We start from the raw sequence: 17060 nt of genomic DNA on the forward strand, positions 1-17060 counted from the left end.
CCTGGCAGGATTCAGTTTCCCCTCCATGTGCATCCGTGGGACACGCCACAACCCGTATAAGAACTTAAACAGCGATTCTGCAACCAGGGAGCTGCTGTGCAGAGTGCAGCCATCTTCACATCCTGCACACAGCACACACACTTAATGAGGAACTGCCCGAGAGAGGACGCTGTACATTTATCCTACGCCTTAAAACCTGCTGCTGTTGCACATTGCTCAGAGAAAGTGTTGAATTGTGCTGGGGCTTAGTCGGGTGTTGATTTTGTCCAGTTAAAAATGCCCCTTTGTTTAACGTAACATAATTATGCCTTTCAATGGGTTTATTGGACAATTTGCTGAGAAAGCTGAGAATACTGTTAAATTTTGATTGCACAGCTGAGCTGTTTAATATCAACTATAAAACTAGGAGGTGCTGCGCATTGTGTACCGAACTATGCCTGTGTGTATTTAAAGAGAGAATATCGGAGTTATAAATTATTTTATTTTCTGTATGGTCTTTATTGCCTTGCTTTTCTGTAATGGCACCAGAGAAGTCTATATATATGAAAGATTGATTGATTGAATATTGTTTTGGAAAAATGGGGATGTAAAGGTTTGGTTAAATGTTATTTTATTAAGGAAATTAAATTGCATTAAAATATAAAAGATAATTTGTGTTTTGTAGTTGCTTAATTCCACTAGAGAGAGCTGTTGGTGCTGTCTGTGGCTTGTGCGTTCTCTCTCTCTCTCTCTCTCTCTCTCTCTCCTATGATGACAGTTTTGTGGTTCCACTTTTGGCACTTAATGTTTGGTTGTGTTGTCATGTTTTCATCCATTCCGGTAAAGGTGAGCTGATTAAAACCCTCTACTCTTCTGCTGGTGAGTACTGAAAATGGCTTAAATCCCTTCATTAAAAAAGATTGGCACCCGAGATGTGTGTTTTATGGTTAGGTTCAAGTAATCCACTGAATGACGGAGTGATATTCGAATAAATTTTTCCATTTTGTTTTTTTGCTGCAGTTGTTATGTGGGCTGTTCCCCTAATCTTGAGGGTGATTTCTTTAGTGCTGAATGTAGGTGAGTGGATTTATTTAGTTCACTAAATTTGTATGTGTGCCTTCCAAATGGCTTTAGGTAAACTTAAAAAAGCTGCTTAGACATGTATTTGATTGTCAGAGTGATGTGTGGTGGGTTTGTTTTTGTTTTTATTTTTTTTGTTTTAAAAAGGGTCCTCATTCTCTTCTTGCACTACCCGTGTAAGTGTTCAGGATTTAGGCTGCCACGTGCACTGGAGCTGTTCTGATGTCAGTGCCACCTCCATGACCTTCACTGTCCAGACAAAGAGTCAAGGGTGGGTTTAAAACACTATCTTCTCACCCCACACACACACACACACACACACACGTGCGTGTGGGATATTTAAATTTTACACAGGTTACATGAACTGATGATAAACAATTACATCCATCAAGCAGTAGACAAACCCGCGAAATGCTTCTCTGATTAAGAAGCCTGAGTGCACTTTAGAGGTGAGTGGCATGGACAGAGGTGTGCACATGTGCTGGATGGTGGAAAAGAGATCGGGTGAGGAAGCAACAGCTGGAACGCAGTGTGCATAGGCCCTGATGTGAAACTTGCATGTGGTTTAACTACGCCACAGCTGAGGCACCATCCCTGCACGTATCTTCTCTCATTGTCTCAGAAACGAAAAAGGCTTTGTTTTAGTTTCCTCTGACTCGGCCGTGCCTGTATGAAGAGGGGAGATGAGTCAAATGAGGTTTTTTGAGGAAGTGGAGTACATCAGTCAGATTCGACATGGTAATGGTGTGTTACAAAGTTTTTCACATGAAATTAACACCTTTTTAACCAAATCCGCAAATGTCAACTGAAGACATCATCTGGATTCTACAGTACGGAAAAATAATGTTACAAGACAAACACAATATTCTACAAAAACCTTTAACAAAACAAGCATTAAGAAAACTGTGTTCCTTAAAACCTTTCTCACTCATTTTCATGAACCTCTGCTGACTGATCCTTTTTCTGAAAAGCATATATTTATATATATTTTTATATACACACGTATGTACAGTGTGTGTATATATATGTGTGTGTGTGTGTGTGTGTGTATATATATATATATATATATATATATATATATATATATATATATATATATATAATATTGTGTGTGTGTATATATATATATATATATATATATATATATATATATATATATATATATGTATATGTATGTATATTGTGTGTATATATATGTATGTATATTGTGTGTATATATATGTATGTATATTGTGTGTGTGTGTGTATATATATATATATATATATATATATATATATATATATATATATATATATATATACACATATATATACACATAATATACATACACATATATATATATATATATATATATATATATATATATATATATATATATATACACACACACACATATATACACATAATATACATACACATATATATATATATATATATACACACAATATACATACATATATATATACACACAATATACATACATATATATATACATACATACATACATATGTATATATATGTATGTATATATATGTATGTGTATATATAATGTGTATATATATAATGTATATTATGTATATATATATGTGTATATATGTGTGTGTGTGTATATATATATATATATATATATATATATATATATATATATATATATATATATATATATTGTGTATATATGTATGTGTATATGTATTTATTTTTTTATATATATATATAATGTATGTGTGTTTTATTTATTTATTTATATATATATATGTGTGTGTGTGTATGTGGTGTGTATACTAGTGCATCTCAAAAAATTAGAATATTGTGAAAAAGTTCAATATTTTCCATCAGTTATTTAAGAAAGTGAAAGTTGTATATTATAGACTCATTACACAAGCTAAAATGTTTCAAGCATTTTTCTATTTTAATTTTAATCAGGATGGCATACAGTACAAAAACATATATTAAAAAAAAATCTCAAAATATTAGAATATTTCATTTCGAGTTTGAGTAAAACAGTATGAACACAGTGTATCTCTCGGTCTAGTTCAGTACACACAACCACAATCATGGGGAAGACTGCTGACTTGACTGTTGTCCAGAAGATGATCACTGATGCCCTCCACAAGAAGGGTAAGCACAAAAGGTCATTGCTGAAAAGAGTGGCTGGAAAAGGTGCACAAGCAACAGGGATGGCCGCAGTCTTGAGAGGATTGTCAAGAAAAGTTGATTCAAGAACTTGGAAGAGCTTCACAAGGAGTGGACTGAGGCTGGTGTCAGTGTATCAAGACCCATCACGAACAGACATCTTCAAGAAAGGGGATACAACTTTCGCATTCCTAAGATCAAGCTACTCCTGAGCCAGAGACAATGTCAGAAGTGCCTTATCTGGGCTAAGGAGAGAAAGAAATGGACTGTTGCTCAGTGGTCCAAAGTCCTCTTTTCAGATGAAAGTACATTTTGCATTTAATTTGGAAATCACGGTTCTAGAGTCTGGAGGAAGAGTGGAGAGACACAGAATCCAAGGTGTTTGAAGCCCAGTGTGAAGTTTCCACAGTCTGTGATGATTTGGGATGCCATGTCATCTGCTGGTGTTGGTCCACTGTATTTTATCAAGTTCAAAGTCAACACAGCCATCTACCAGGAGATTTTAGAGCACTTCATGCTTCCATCTGCTGACGAGCTTTTTGGAGATGCTGATTTCCTTTTCCAGCAGGACTTAGCACCTACCCACAGTGCCAAAACTACTACCAAATGGTTTGCTGACCATGATATTACTGTGTTTGATTGGCCAGCCAACTTGCCTGACCTGAACCCCATAGAGAATCTATGGGGTATTGTCAAGAGGAAGATGAGAAACACCCGACCCAAAAATACAGATATGCTGAAGGCCACTATCAAAGCAACCTGGGCTTCAATAACACCTCAGCAGTGCCACAGACTGATCACCTCCATGCCACACCGCATTGATACAGTAATTCATGGTAAAGGAGCCCCAACCAAGTATTGAGTGTATAAATGAATATACTTTTCAGAAGTTGGACATTTCTGTATTGTAAATCCTTTTTTTGATTGATCTTAGGGAATATTCTAATAATTTGAGATACTGGATTTGTGATTTTCATGAGCTATAAGCCATAATCAAAATTAAAACAAAAAAGGCTTTAAATATTTCACTTTACATGTAATGAATATAGAATATATGAAAGTTTACCTTTTAGAATTAAATTATGAAAAAAAGGAACTTTGTCATGGTATTCTAATTTTTTGAGATGCACTAGTGCATATAAGTGTGTGTGTAAATAAAAATGCGTGTATGTGGCTTTTTTTTTAAATATATCTCACGTGTTTATAGATAGATAAAAATAAATGGGGATGTATGTATGTATGTACTGCAAAAAATGATGGGGGGAAACTATCTTAGTCACTCATCTAACACTTAAATATTGGCTGGGTTTTTTTGTGGTATATCAGATAATTTCCATTCAGCTAGCATAATACTGAAGAAGTTGAAAATAAGTAGGTGTAGGGTTCATTAGTGCAGCAGTGCGGTCCCCTACAGCCACTGTAGTGTTCATCAGTAGTACAGACTAACGACCGAGAAACTAAGATTTCTGTCCCAAGACTCTTCTTTCACGCACGCTCGCCACAGCACTTTTCACTCAGATTTCATTACTCCTTTCTCTATGTAATTTACTTACTTTTAAAATCGACATTGACAGCGATGCACAACGGAGCGACCAGGCAGCCAAAATTCTCTCAATCTTCCCCTTTTAACGAAGCAAACCTGGCGGCCATGTTTGTTTACAATCTGTCAGTCACTCGCTAGTGCGGAAGTTTTACATCTCTGATGTGTCTCTCTTCCAGTTTTTCGATGTCTGTTGGTATGTTTTTCTCTTGTAAATGTCTGTGAAGAATATCTAATGAAGATTTGATAGCTTTTTGGGTTTTCAGTTTATTTATTTAGTGCTTAAACCTAGCACTGGATCTTCTCTCTCTCCCGGCTGACAAAGAAATGATTGTGCGTATGCGCAGCAGACAAGTTTTGTTATTGGATCTTCGCATGAGCTCCAATGTGTGACGTCATGTTATTTTGACAGTGTGCAATATTATAATATTGCGCGCTCATTCTCCATTTGGGAGAGTGGTGTAATACATGGCGGATAAAAGATATGATAACAGTATTGCATGCCATCAGTAAATCTGCTAGAAGGGAATAGAATACGTTTTTATTCCATGGAAAAAGTGACCTGTATGTATAATAATTCTTATTATAGTTTAGAATAAACCAATGTGATTTATTAAACTGATTTCTAGAGGTTTGTTTTAAGCTTCAAATAAGTGTAATATTGGCAGGTAAGTTTCTAATTTTAAGCATTTCTTTCTAGTAAACCTTTTCTGACAATAGAATATGAAAATCTAAACCTTGATGTGAATAAAGGCTCATTCAGTCTAACAGTTGGATAAAATTAGAAATATTATGTGCATTTGCCTGCGTTTCACGATTTTTTTTTTTCCTCCCACTTCCTAAGATGACAGTAAAGCATTTACCACTTATAAATGTTGCCGTTCCTTCTTCCAACACTTAAAAGATGTTTAAGGGACTGAAGACGCCAACTGATGAAGTGTTTCAGGTGTTATTTTGTTCAGTTCTTCCTGCAAACAGGTCTTAATGTGTGCAAAAGTATGAGGTCATCGTTGACCTATTTTATTGTTTCAAAATTCGCCACACGTTCTCTACGGAGAGGACAGGCACCCTCTCCTTCCACAGCCATGCCTTTGTAATGCGTTTCAGTCTGCAGACCCTCTGCCCACAGGATGGTTTTGTTTTTCGTGTCATCTGTAAACTGGCCGTGTATGAAACTCCCAGGAGATGAGCGGTTTCTGAAACCAACTCAAACCAGTCAATCTGCATAAATGAGCAGGTGTACAAGTGTTCCTAATAAAGTGGATGGTGACCATATATTTTTATTCTATCCACATTCACTGGATACGAGCAGTCGCACACTCTGATAGTCTAGTAGTAGAGTAGCCAATCAGCTCATATACCATGAGTAGAGAAAAACAAAATGGCAGAGCGTGTTGCTGAACCAACTGAGGATGAAATAAAAACTTGAAAACAAAACCACAAAAAAAGCAACAAAATATTGAAAAGTATTTCATGGTAAGAACATACCTTTTTATCAAGAATTATTATTATTAGCATTTTTTCACAAATTGCTATGGTCATTTATCTGGTTTAACATTTCTAAGCAGAAATAATTGTCAAATCTTGTATAATGTTTTTATTTATTGAATTTGCAAAAAATAAAAATGCTCTGTTTTCTCAAAATCCAGTGAAATGTGGATTTTGTGGAATAACTGTTAAATGTACAATTACTCGTTATACAATGGAGGGTTTTTTTTTTGCAGGGCAGAATGGCAGAATGTCTCTCACTGTATCCAGATCTCCTCTGATAGTTGTGATCTGTCTCAGGCCTTCAAGGACTTTGATCTCTATAAGCACGTCATGCTGGGACTGAACCAGGGACATGGGAAAATTAATTGGACCGAACCACAGCTTTGTGACCCGATCAAAGACGGTTTGTACCAAGACTCGATGAGGCTATTTACTATTAACTTCTCCCTTACGATGATCTCATCTCATTATCTCTAGCCGCTTTATCCTGTTCTACAGGGTCGCAGGCAAGCTGGAGCCTATCCCAGCTGACTACGGGTGAAAGGCGGGGTACACCCTGGACAAGTCGCCAGGTCATCACAGGGCTGACACATAGACACAGACAACCATTCACAGTCACATTCACACCTACGGTCAATTTAGAGTCACCAGTTAACCTAACCTGCATGTCTTTGGACTGTGGGGGAAACTGGAGCACCTGGAGGAAACCCACGCGGACACGGGGAGAACATGCAAACTCCACACAGAAAGGCCCTCGCTGGCCACAGGGCTCGAACCCTGACCTTGCTGTGAGGCGACAGTGCTAACCACTACACCACCGTGCCGCCCCCCCCCCCCCCCGCCCCCCCCTTACGATGATCGTAAAATTAATATAAAGAGCTTTTGGAATGCTTACAATATTGCTGAACAAAGGTGTGTGCAGGACAGGTTATTGGGGGTTGGGGAGGTTAAATAAATAATTAATTCCACTCCTACACACACTTTCAGAAAATTTACCTGATCCTGCCTACACTCACCTGTGATTTGTGCCTGCAATATTTTCTAAAGAAATTTTTGTTTCCAGAAATATAAACAAGGAATTTAGTGTACTAATGTAACTATGCTTTTTATGTAATGTTTGCTGTGTTTCTGTTTCTCTAGCGAATGCGAGATTTAGCCCCCCCTCAGTGTCCATCTCTCTGAAGGAGCAGCAGCAGCTCTGGGTGAATGTGAACTTCCCATGTGCTCCAAATGCTGTCTGTCAAGGGGAGGATGAAGAGGCTCCTCCAACCTGCTGTCCCCTCACTGATTTCCTGGAGCTGAACACCACAGTCATTCTTTATAATAAACATATGACGGAAAATCAGGTGATGCACTTTAAGAGCGAAGACGAGTTTATGTAGTGCCCATAAACCCCACGTTTTTCCTTGTACAAAGCAGCAATCATTATGTTGATTGACCATGTGTTTTCAAACCATAGCTGATCCAAAAGGCCATAAATTAATGGAAAATCAATAAGATCAGCCAATTTTCACGGAGACTGAACCAGAAGATTCTGAAGGGCTGCGTGACGTCACACGTGTAACAATTCAGGTATCCGTTTCATTCCCGTGTGCAGTAGTGATTAGATCAGTCTCGATATGGAATCGTGTTTTGGAAAGAATTCTGATAGTGACTGGGATTCTTATGTCAGATGAAGGGGTGGATGATTATCAAGGATATTCCGGAGTAAACGGTTATCTTTTCGAGTCCCCAAGACGAGAAACTGCCAGTTCACGACAGTCCTGCTCACCGCCGATAGCGCACCACCAGCCGGAGAGAACTGGAAACACAGATTGGTTTGTGGCTTTTTATTCTAAGCTGGCTGCTGCAAAATATAGGGAAAATATTTACATGTAGCTCAATAAATGCAGAAATATAATCTTTAAAGCTTACATTTATTCAGTGTAATTATTGAAAGAAAATATGAAGCGGGTGATAATAGGGGAATCGACAAACTGTCCAAGTGTCAGATCAAATGTCATTTATTAAATCAATGGGTTTCTTTTTGCTCCAGTAATTCCCATGTGGTCGTTCTGGTGGTGATGAACACTTGATGAATCAGATTCATTGTTGGGCGACACAAAATCTGCCTGCTTCGTTTGCACAAACCTCACCCACTGTCGCTTTAGATTAGTGTCATTTTGGAAATTCGTGAACTGAATGCCCTGTTGTATATGGATTTGAGCATCCAAACACAATGCAGCGCTTTCACATCGTTATTTTTGTAAGATTCCAACAACAATATCCAGTTTCAGTGAGTAAACAAGCACGGGGTCAGATGAACAGAAATGACCCAGATAGCCGGGGTTCCACACGTGACGTCATGTGAGATTAGCCCTGGGGCAAGGCTGCCTTTTTCCAGGATGCAGAAGCTGCGTTTTATCAATTAGTTTTGGGCTTGATGATAAACATCATATATTTTTTTTTTTCCCCCCTGCTTTATAATTCATTTTGGCCATTACGAATGATGTATATTCATTTTAAAGCATTACAATAAGGCATTACATTCACTTTAAAGCAATAATTCACACAAATATTGAAAATATTACACCGTTACAGAATGGTAGCACAGGCTTCATTGTACTTGATTTATACTTTTGAAATAATGCTGACCAGCTTGAATTAATTGACAGGTTTTCTGTTTGTTCTCTGCATCTTGTCTTATTAATGCACAGACATAATATGCTGAATGTCAACGTTTAAAAGTTACTGAAGACATAAAGCTGTGCTTCAGAACCTTTTCATGAAGTATATTTTAGCCTGGGTGGCACAGTGGTTAGCACGGTCACCTCACAACGAAAAGGTTCTAGGTTCAAACCGGCCTGGAGTTTGCATGTTCTCCCCATGTTTCCTCTGATTTCCTTTCACAGTCTAAAGATATGTGGATTCAGTCAACTGGCTACTCGAAATTGCCCATAGGTGTGAGTTTGAATAATGGTTGGTTGTTTGTGCTTAGCCGTGTGATTTGATTGGTGACCTGCCTAGGGTGTGCCTCACCTCTCGCCCTGGATTGGCTCCAGCTTCCCCCATAACCCTGACAGATAAGTCGTATAGATAATGGATGGATATTTTAGCCCATTATTTTCTAGTTTAGTCATTGACAATACTCTCTTTCATTAGTTATTTTTTTCCCCATATTATAGGATGACTGGGAGGGGAAACATGGACTAGTGTGGGATCAAAACTGCAGCTGATTGTGCTTGGAGGAGAGTATTAACTGCTCTACTGCACTATAGCAAGTGCTAATTTGTATACCCATGAACCCAGCTACTGCATCATTTAATGTGGTGATTTGTCAACCACTGCCACTTTTCCACTCATATTAAACCAAGTCTACTGCTGTGCTATTTTATCAGTGCTTTTGGGTCATGCTTCTTCCTCACCGATGCTAAATAAAGGTTTTAAAAGGGAACTGAAGGCAATTTTTTTTTTTTAAGATCATCAAAATTCTATTTCTCTCATTTTAGTAAATATTGGAATGCATTTTTGATCGCTATTTTGTCACTGCTGTAGCAAGTTCTGAGTGTTTGAAATATGCTCTATAATATATCAATCCATTATGTCAAAGCAATGGCCATAAACGAGATTTGTTGAGGCCTGTGCGAGACATCGTAGGACGGAAGTAAAACATACAGCGGAAATCAAAGTGACCAACATCCGCCAACGTTGTCAAAAGACGCGCGCGCGCCCTCTTTCGAATGCTGATGGAATCAAGCCGGAAGTTTTGTTTGTTTTGATAGCAATCAGGAAAGTTTTTGAAAAAAGTAGGCAGTAATCGTCATTTTAAACTCGTTTTTGTGCAATACTTCGTTTGGAAAAATGGTTTTCAAAATGGCGGTGCCGACTCTTCACGTTTCGAAGTCTCGCACAAGTCTCGTGAAGATTGTGCGGGTAAGCGACGCCTGCCGTGGACCAAACGAACTAAATTCAACATGGCTACAAACCGAATAGGCCAATAAGTCTCATGTCATCTCATTATCTCTAGCCGCTTTATCCTGTTCTACAGGGTCGCAGGCAAACTGGAGCCTATCCCAGCTGACTACGGGCGAAAGGCGGGGTACACCCTGGACAAGTCGCCAGGTCATCACAGGGCTGACACATAGACACAGACAACCATTCACACTCTCATTCACACCTACGGTCAATTTAGAGTCACCAGTTAACCTAACCTGCATGTCTTTGGACTGTGGGGGAAACCGGAGCACCCGGAGGAAACCCACACGGACACGGGGAGAACATGCAAACTCCGCACAGAAAGGCCCTCGCCAGCCACGGGGCTCGAACCCGGACCTTCTTGCTGTGAGGCTACAGCGCTAACCACTACACCACTGTGCTGCCCAGACTGATAAGTATAATATTTAATTGCAATTAGTTGCCAATACGAGTCACAATAGAAGGTTACTAAAACCGAAAACGTAATTGAATAACACGTTAATTAAGAAATAAAGCAAGTTTAAAAATGACTTCAGTTCTCCTTTAATTTGCTCTGTGGTAAGTATTGTTGTGATCAAGAAAAACAAGGCCTTCCCTCCTAGCAAAGGTTTTGTCAGGTTTCAAACTTGCAATCTCCCAGCAACACCACAAAACTGATTTCCATGGGCTTCAAAATGGCTCAAGAACATTTTGTGATTGTTGATGGTTTTACAATCCCGATTCCAAAAAAGTTGGGACAAAGTACAAATTGTAAATAAAAACGGAATGCAATGATGTGGAAGTTTCAAAATTCCATATTTTATTCAGAATAGAACATAGATGACATATCAAATGTTTAAACTGAGAAAATGTATCATTTAAAGAGAAAAATTAGGTGATTTTAAATTTCATGACAACAACACATCTCAAAAAAGTTGGGACAAGGCCATGTTTCCCACTGTCAGACATCCCCTTTTCTCTTTACAACAGTCTGTAAACGTCTGGGGACTGAGGAGACAAGTTGCTCAAGTTTAGGGATAGGAATGTTAACCCATTCTTGTCTAACGTAGGATTCTAGTTGCTCAACTGTCTTAGGTCTTTTTTGTCGTATCTTCCGTTTTATGATGCGCCAAATGTTTTCTATGGGTGAAAGATCTGGACTGCAGGCTGGCCAGTTCAGTACCCGGACCCTTCTACGCAGCCATGATGCTGTAATTGATGCAGTATGTGGTTTGGCATTGTCATGTTGTAAAATGCAAGGTCTTCCCTGAAAGAGACGTCGTCTGGATGGGAGCATATGTTGCTCTAGAACCTGGATGTACCTTTCAGCATTGATGGTGTCTTTCTAGATGTGTAAGCTGCCCATGCCACACGCACTAATGCAACCCCATACCATCAGAGATGCAGGCTTCTGAACTGAGCGCTGATGACAACTTGGGTCGTCTTTCTCCTCTTTAGTCCGAATGACACGGCATCCCTGATTTCCATAAAGAACTTCAAATTTTGATTCGTCTGACCACAGAACAGTTTTCCACTTTGCCACAGTCCATTTTAAATGAGCCTTGGCCCAGAGAAGACGTCTGGACCTGTTTAGCTTCTGGATCACGTTTGGATACGGCTTCTTCTTTGAACTATAGAGTTTTAGCTGGCAACGGCGGATGGCACGGTGAATTGTGTTCACAGATAATGTTCTCTGGAAATATTCCTGAGCCCATTTTGTGATTTCCAATACAGAAGCATGCCTGTATGTGATGCAGTGCCGTCTAAGGGCCCGAAGATCACGGGCACCCAGTATGGTTTTCCAGCCTTGACCCTTACGCACAGAGATTCTTCCAGATTCTCTGAATCTTTTGATATTATGCACTGTAGATGATATGTTCAAACTCTTTGCAATTTTACACTGTCGAACTCCTTTCTGATATTGCTCCACTATTTGTTGGTGCAGAATTAGGGGGATTGGTGATCCTCTTCCCATCTTTACTTCTGAAAGCCGCTGCCACTCCAAGATGCCCTTTTTATACCCAGTCATGTTAATGACCTATTGCCAATTGACCTAATGAGTTGCAATTTGGTCCTCCAGCTGTTCCTTTTTTGTACCTTTAACTTTTCCAGCCTCTTATTGCCCCTGTCCCAACTTTTTTGAGATGTGTTGCTGTCATGAAATTTCAAATGAGCCAATATTTGGCATGAAATTTCAAAATGTCTCACTTTCGACATTTGATATGTTGTCTATGTTCTATTGTGAATACAATATCAGTTTTTGAGCTTTGTAAATTATTGCATTCCGTTTTTATTTACAATTTGTACTTTGTCCCAACTTTTTTGGAATCGGGGTTGTAAAAAGGGTTCTAGTTGCAGCTATCATTGTGTTATCGTTACATTCACTGACTGGTCTGTTCTTCTTGTAGACTCGCACCGAGATGGTGGAAGGTCATCCGTTGATGGTGCAGTTTGGTGGGCTCGTGCGAGGTCAAGAGTACTGCACCGTAGCCCACTTTGCCTCCTCTCCCCTCTCGAAACCACAGTGTGTCCACATCCCACTGCTGGGTAAACAGTGCTCAATTCAATACTTTTTTTCCTTTGGCTGAAGCCTATAGAGGCGCCTGTCTGTATGTGTATGTTTAACCGAGTTCGAGCGTGTTTAAGAATGTAACTGGCGAGCCAGCCTCAGGTAGCGATTCCACAGTCAGGGTGTGGCACCACTGTGTACTGACTATATAAATACCATGTTACATCACCTCAGTTCGCAATATAACCCTCCGTGTTTGAGAGGTCTGCAGCGCTGTCCAGGAAAAGAACAGATTTTGCAACGTCTGTGCGAATCCTGGCATCTGTATTTCTAAGCCGGCTATTTTTTTTCTTTCTATTTATGTACCGTAGCTTCTATCTCCTAATCAGACAAAGACTGAGGTCAGACCTGCACAGATCTCTAGTTATTATTTTGATAATGCCTTTAACAATAGACGTCATAAACCAGCAGCTACAGATTTCATTTTGGAAGAAGCCGGCTAGAGGTGATGGTGGCGAGGAAAATCTCTTGGGGACGAAGTGCACAATTCTCACGGTGTCCCTGTAGGGATCAGTTAACGATCATCTGCTTATTTTCAATTTTTTTTTAAATTCCTTTATTTTAATGCATTTTCTGAGCTTGTCATGACTAAACATGCAGTTTAAACTTTGTCTTTGTGCAGGCCCTTCAGAAAATCGAGCTCTTTTTGTCCTGGCCCTATGTGGTGCCTTCATTGCTCTTCTTCTCGTTGCGGGGTTTGTGCTGAGGAGATGGTTGTGTTGGTGTGCCTCAACAGACCTCAGATTCCCTAAATCTCTGGTATTGTATACTTCTTCATAACTACACTCCCAGATTGAGCAGTTGGATCTGTTGCAAGCCTGGAACCTGATGCCAATTAAAAAAAAAAATTCATGTTTGTGCAGGTGTCTTTTTTGAGTCAGGATCAGGAGGGTCCTGTTGTGGATGAACCCAGACAGGCAGACTTTGAAGAAGAGGAATTGATTGTCCATCTCTCCATCATCTCCCTTAATGACGTGCTTCCTTCTGACCCCCACTCGTTTTATCCACACTTGCACGGACTTGGGGTCAGATATTACTCCACAGCCATTCTGAGTGACCAGTTTTGTAATGGAGATGAGGACACCGGTTACCACTCCAGAGATGTGGAAACAGATGGGGTTGCAGATTGTGGATCTCCAGCTCACTATCCATGGACCCGTTGGTCATCACTTCCTGCTCTCAGAACAGGAATGGTGTGTTTGTTGGGGAACTTTATTCCTTCGGAGGGCTCGGGGATTCCTTTAAGCTCGGTCCGAGTAGCTGGAGATCAGATAACCAAGATGGAATCGGATCATTCTTTCAAAGTACTTCCATCCCTGTATAGTGACTTAGATTAATCTTCAATTCTGTTGCCTTAATCCAAGCTGTTTCTCAGCCTCGCCATCTTATTTTTGTTCACCCCATTTCTGACGGACATGGAAAGGTGACTGAAGTTGTGTGTCTTCCAAGATCCATGAAGCCTGACTGCCCTGTTCTGTATACATGACCTAACGGATGCTTGTGATTTGGCTCGTGTTGGTCTGATTGCTGTGCTTCCAACAGCAGCATACGATGTTACCACAGTTACACTACCATTCAAAAGTTTGGGGTCACCCAGATAATTTTGTGCTTTCCATGAAAAGTCACACTTTTCTTTCCCACCATAAGTTGTAAAATGAATAGAAAATATAGTCAAGCCATTTTTCTGGCCATTTTGAGCATTTAATCGACCCCACAAATGTGATGCTCCAGAAACTCAATCTGCTCAAAGGAAGGTCAGTTTTATAGCTTCTCTAAAGAGCTCAACTGTTTTCAGCTGTGCTAACATGATTGTACAAGGGTTTTCTAATCATCCATTAGCCTTCTGAGGCAATGAGCAAACACATTGTACCATTAGAACACTGGAGTGAGAGTTGCTGGAAATGGGCCTCTATACACCTATGGAGATATTGCACCAAAAACCACACATTTGCAGCTAGAATAGTCATTTACCACATTAGCAATGTATAGAGTGCATTTCTGATTAGTTTAAAGTGATCTTCATTGAAAAGAAGTGCTTTTCTTTCAAAAATAAGGACATTTCAAAGTGACCCCAAACTTTTGAACGGTAGTGTATCTATGGATTAAAACCTTTTTGTTTGTTTAAAATCTTTCAGACCTCAGGAATTTCACACGGTCCACACTTTTGCTCTTTCCAAGCATTTAATAAGACCTGGGGTGTAAAAATGAGCAAAATATAGATGGAGGGTTCATGTATGCAGGACAGGTTAGTTCCTGTCATCTCCACACAACTTATTTTTTTTTTCTTCCCCCCCATTTCTTGAAATTAACAAGATAAAAATGTAGCTTGTCATTTTGCCCAGAAACTGCAAGCTGCTGTCTTTATTAGTGCTATTGCTATCAGTGTTTAAGGTCCTCGACTACAAACTTGCATATGGAATCATTTGGTCTCACCCGAGTACTATACCCTATTTTATGTATGAATAAATCAGAAGGAAAGGCCGTCAATCTGTTGTTGATATTGACGTAATCTGAAGTTGGTGCTGATTTTGGGATACTCTCATGCAGCAGTGTGACTCATTTCAGTAGGCAGTTATAAATCAACTATTGGTTTTACCCCCTGTGGCTTCTCTTCTGTGCAAATATGAGAATGGGGAGGGGAACTACACAAGTATAGCCCCCTCCCCTGCCCTCACTGACTCATTGCCTGTCCTTGCTCAGTTTCAACTCACTTTACTGTGCACTTTATGATGGTATTTTTCTAGAAGGGTTGCAAACCAAAATTAGGCCCTCAGGAGCAATGCTGACTTTTTGCTAAGTCTTGACATGTTGCTGTGCACAACTTTTTTTAATTGTAATGACTTTCACCCCTTTAGTGTCTGATTTATGCCAGTGGAAAGAAATGTAGCTGTGCTGCAAGTCGACAGAAGGGGATTTCATTGTGTTTTGTGCCATGCGTGATTCTGATGAAGCCTGTAGTGAATTATTCCTTCATTAACGTATGCAATGCATAAATCAAAACTGACAGGTTTTGTTGTTGCAGTTTTAAATGTCAAGTTTCAAGTTGACCTGAGTGAAAAGCAGGAGTGTGACAGGAAAATGAGTGCTGCTTTAATTAAGCCACAACCCTCAAAAACAAGCACGAGCGAGTAAGAGCCTGCTACCACAGGAGGTGAATGTGAGCGAGAACCTCCCCCCTGCATTTGAGGTTTTATACTGATGCTGTACCTGCACTGACGTTTGGATGTCTTTTAAGCTTATGATTCACTAATACATAGATGATTGAACATTTATTAATGTGAAATGTTAATATTTCTCTGTAATTGATCAGTGTATTTTTTCTAATATAAATATATTTTAAAAAAAGTGAAGTACTTGATGCGGGTGTCAGCAAAACAGTTCATTATTTTATATTTAATATTGTTACACTATGCTTGCCATATTGCTGTGACTTGCTGTGCTGTGTTTCCGTGCCAGCTCAAAGACACACGCAAAGTTGTTGCCACAGGATGAAGTGCATGATCAAACTGCTCTGTAACTCCATACCTTTTTATTTAAAAAAAAAAAATACAGCAGAAGCTCCCAATTTTGTTAATGTGATGGTTCATATTCATATACTATAGACAGCTGTAACTCACTCACCTATTTATTTAAAAAAAATGTTGAGAGAAGCTGTTTATAGCTGCAATAATGAAAGTTTTAATAGGAACTTGTTTAATAAACATTTGTAGTGAATGTTGTCTGTGAAACATCATTGGCAAACACTTCAGGACATGCTGTTATAGAAAGGGGGGGGGGGGGGGGGGGAGAGAGAGAGAGAGAAACACTGCAGGGAATAATACTAAACCAGTGACGTGGTGGGGAGAAGCTGAGTATTTTCCTATAACAGCACACCCAATCCTGTCTTCTTTCCTTATGCAAGTATATAAATGCTCAATGCTGCAAACACACTCTTGGCACCCTTCTGTCCTCCACTTTCATTTGATCCATCTTGCTTTAATTAATTACTGGGGCAAGATCTGTCCAGCGGCAAACTTTGGGCTCCAGTGCGCGTCTCCTCACCTTCGCCAGTACTGTCAGGGGAAAGCATTAATATCATTAAAACCGAAAACAAGCCATAACGTTTTGTGAAAGACAGCAACAAGCAGCATCAGTTCTTTAGAGCTAGGAGTCTTGATGTCCATGCTTTGCTTTTTTTTTTGGAAATCTGGTAGAAATCCCACCCCAAAAAAAGCACCAAGTTTATTTTATTGTAATATTTATTGCTAAGTTCTTGCAACTTTTATCCTGTTGACTGAAGAACTGAATGGGTTTAATCCAAACCTCAAATAATGCAAAAACAAGCAGTCAACTTA

At 39.4% G+C, this 17060-nt stretch overlaps 3 protein-coding genes across 7 annotated transcripts in view; 2 read left to right on the top strand and 1 right to left on the bottom strand.

Moving 5' to 3' along the window:
* tesk1b (testis associated actin remodelling kinase 1b) overlaps positions 1 to 650 on the top strand; it is a 73099-nt gene extending 72449 nt beyond the window's left edge. For both annotated transcript variants that reach the window (XM_060938266.1, XM_060938352.1), the window contains exon 11: positions 1 to 650. This exon is cut by the window's left edge. In XM_060938266.1, coding sequence (XP_060794249.1) covers positions 1 to 145 — 145 coding nt within the window. In that variant the 3' untranslated portion in view covers positions 146 to 650.
* Positions 651 to 749: 99 nt separating this feature from the next.
* si:dkeyp-75h12.7 (uncharacterized) lies at positions 750 to 16440 on the top strand. 2 transcript variants are annotated; one of them, XM_060938476.1, is made up of 8 exons: positions 750 to 858; positions 1000 to 1056; positions 1207 to 1330; positions 6458 to 6627; positions 7365 to 7570; positions 12566 to 12704; positions 13349 to 13485; positions 13590 to 16440. In XM_060938476.1, exons 2-8 carry the CDS (start codon positions 1005 to 1007, stop codon positions 14061 to 14063), a joined length of 1302 nt encoding a protein of 433 aa, XP_060794459.1. In that variant the 5' UTR covers positions 750 to 858; positions 1000 to 1004; the 3' UTR covers positions 14064 to 16440. The 2 variants fall into 2 exon arrangements, with proteins under 2 accessions (XP_060794459.1, XP_060794539.1); XM_060938556.1 differs by having other exon boundaries at positions 750 to 1056; positions 1241 to 1330.
* The window catches only part of pik3c3 (phosphatidylinositol 3-kinase, catalytic subunit type 3), a 73329-nt gene continuing 72649 nt past the window's right edge, over positions 16381 to 17060 (bottom strand). For all 3 annotated transcript variants that reach the window (XM_060938139.1, XM_060938057.1, XM_060937976.1), the window contains one exon: positions 16381 to 16778. In XM_060938139.1, coding sequence (XP_060794122.1) covers positions 16764 to 16778 — 15 coding nt within the window. In that variant the 3' untranslated portion in view covers positions 16381 to 16763. The remainder of the gene's footprint in view (positions 16779 to 17060) is intronic.

The sequence above is a fragment of the Neoarius graeffei genome, chromosome 1 (assembly GCF_027579695.1).
Source record: "Neoarius graeffei isolate fNeoGra1 chromosome 1, fNeoGra1.pri, whole genome shotgun sequence".
NCBI classification, from domain to species: domain Eukaryota; kingdom Metazoa; phylum Chordata; class Actinopteri; order Siluriformes; family Ariidae; genus Neoarius; species Neoarius graeffei.

What these genes read in the sequence shown, in the direction of transcription:
- si:dkeyp-75h12.7 (XM_060938476.1), top strand. Translation starts at nt 1,005, where the DNA reads ATGTGGGCTGTTCCCCTAATCTTGAGGGTGATTTCTTTAGTGCTGAAT. An exon ending in TTGTGACCCGATCAAAGACG is followed by an intron (nt 6,628 to 7,364) that starts GTTTGTACCAAG and finishes CTGTTTCTCTAG; the next exon opens with CGAATGCGAGATTTAGCCCC. An exon ending in AACATATGACGGAAAATCAG is followed by an intron (nt 7,571 to 12,565) that starts GTGATGCACTTT and finishes TTCTTCTTGTAG; the next exon opens with ACTCGCACCGAGATGGTGGA.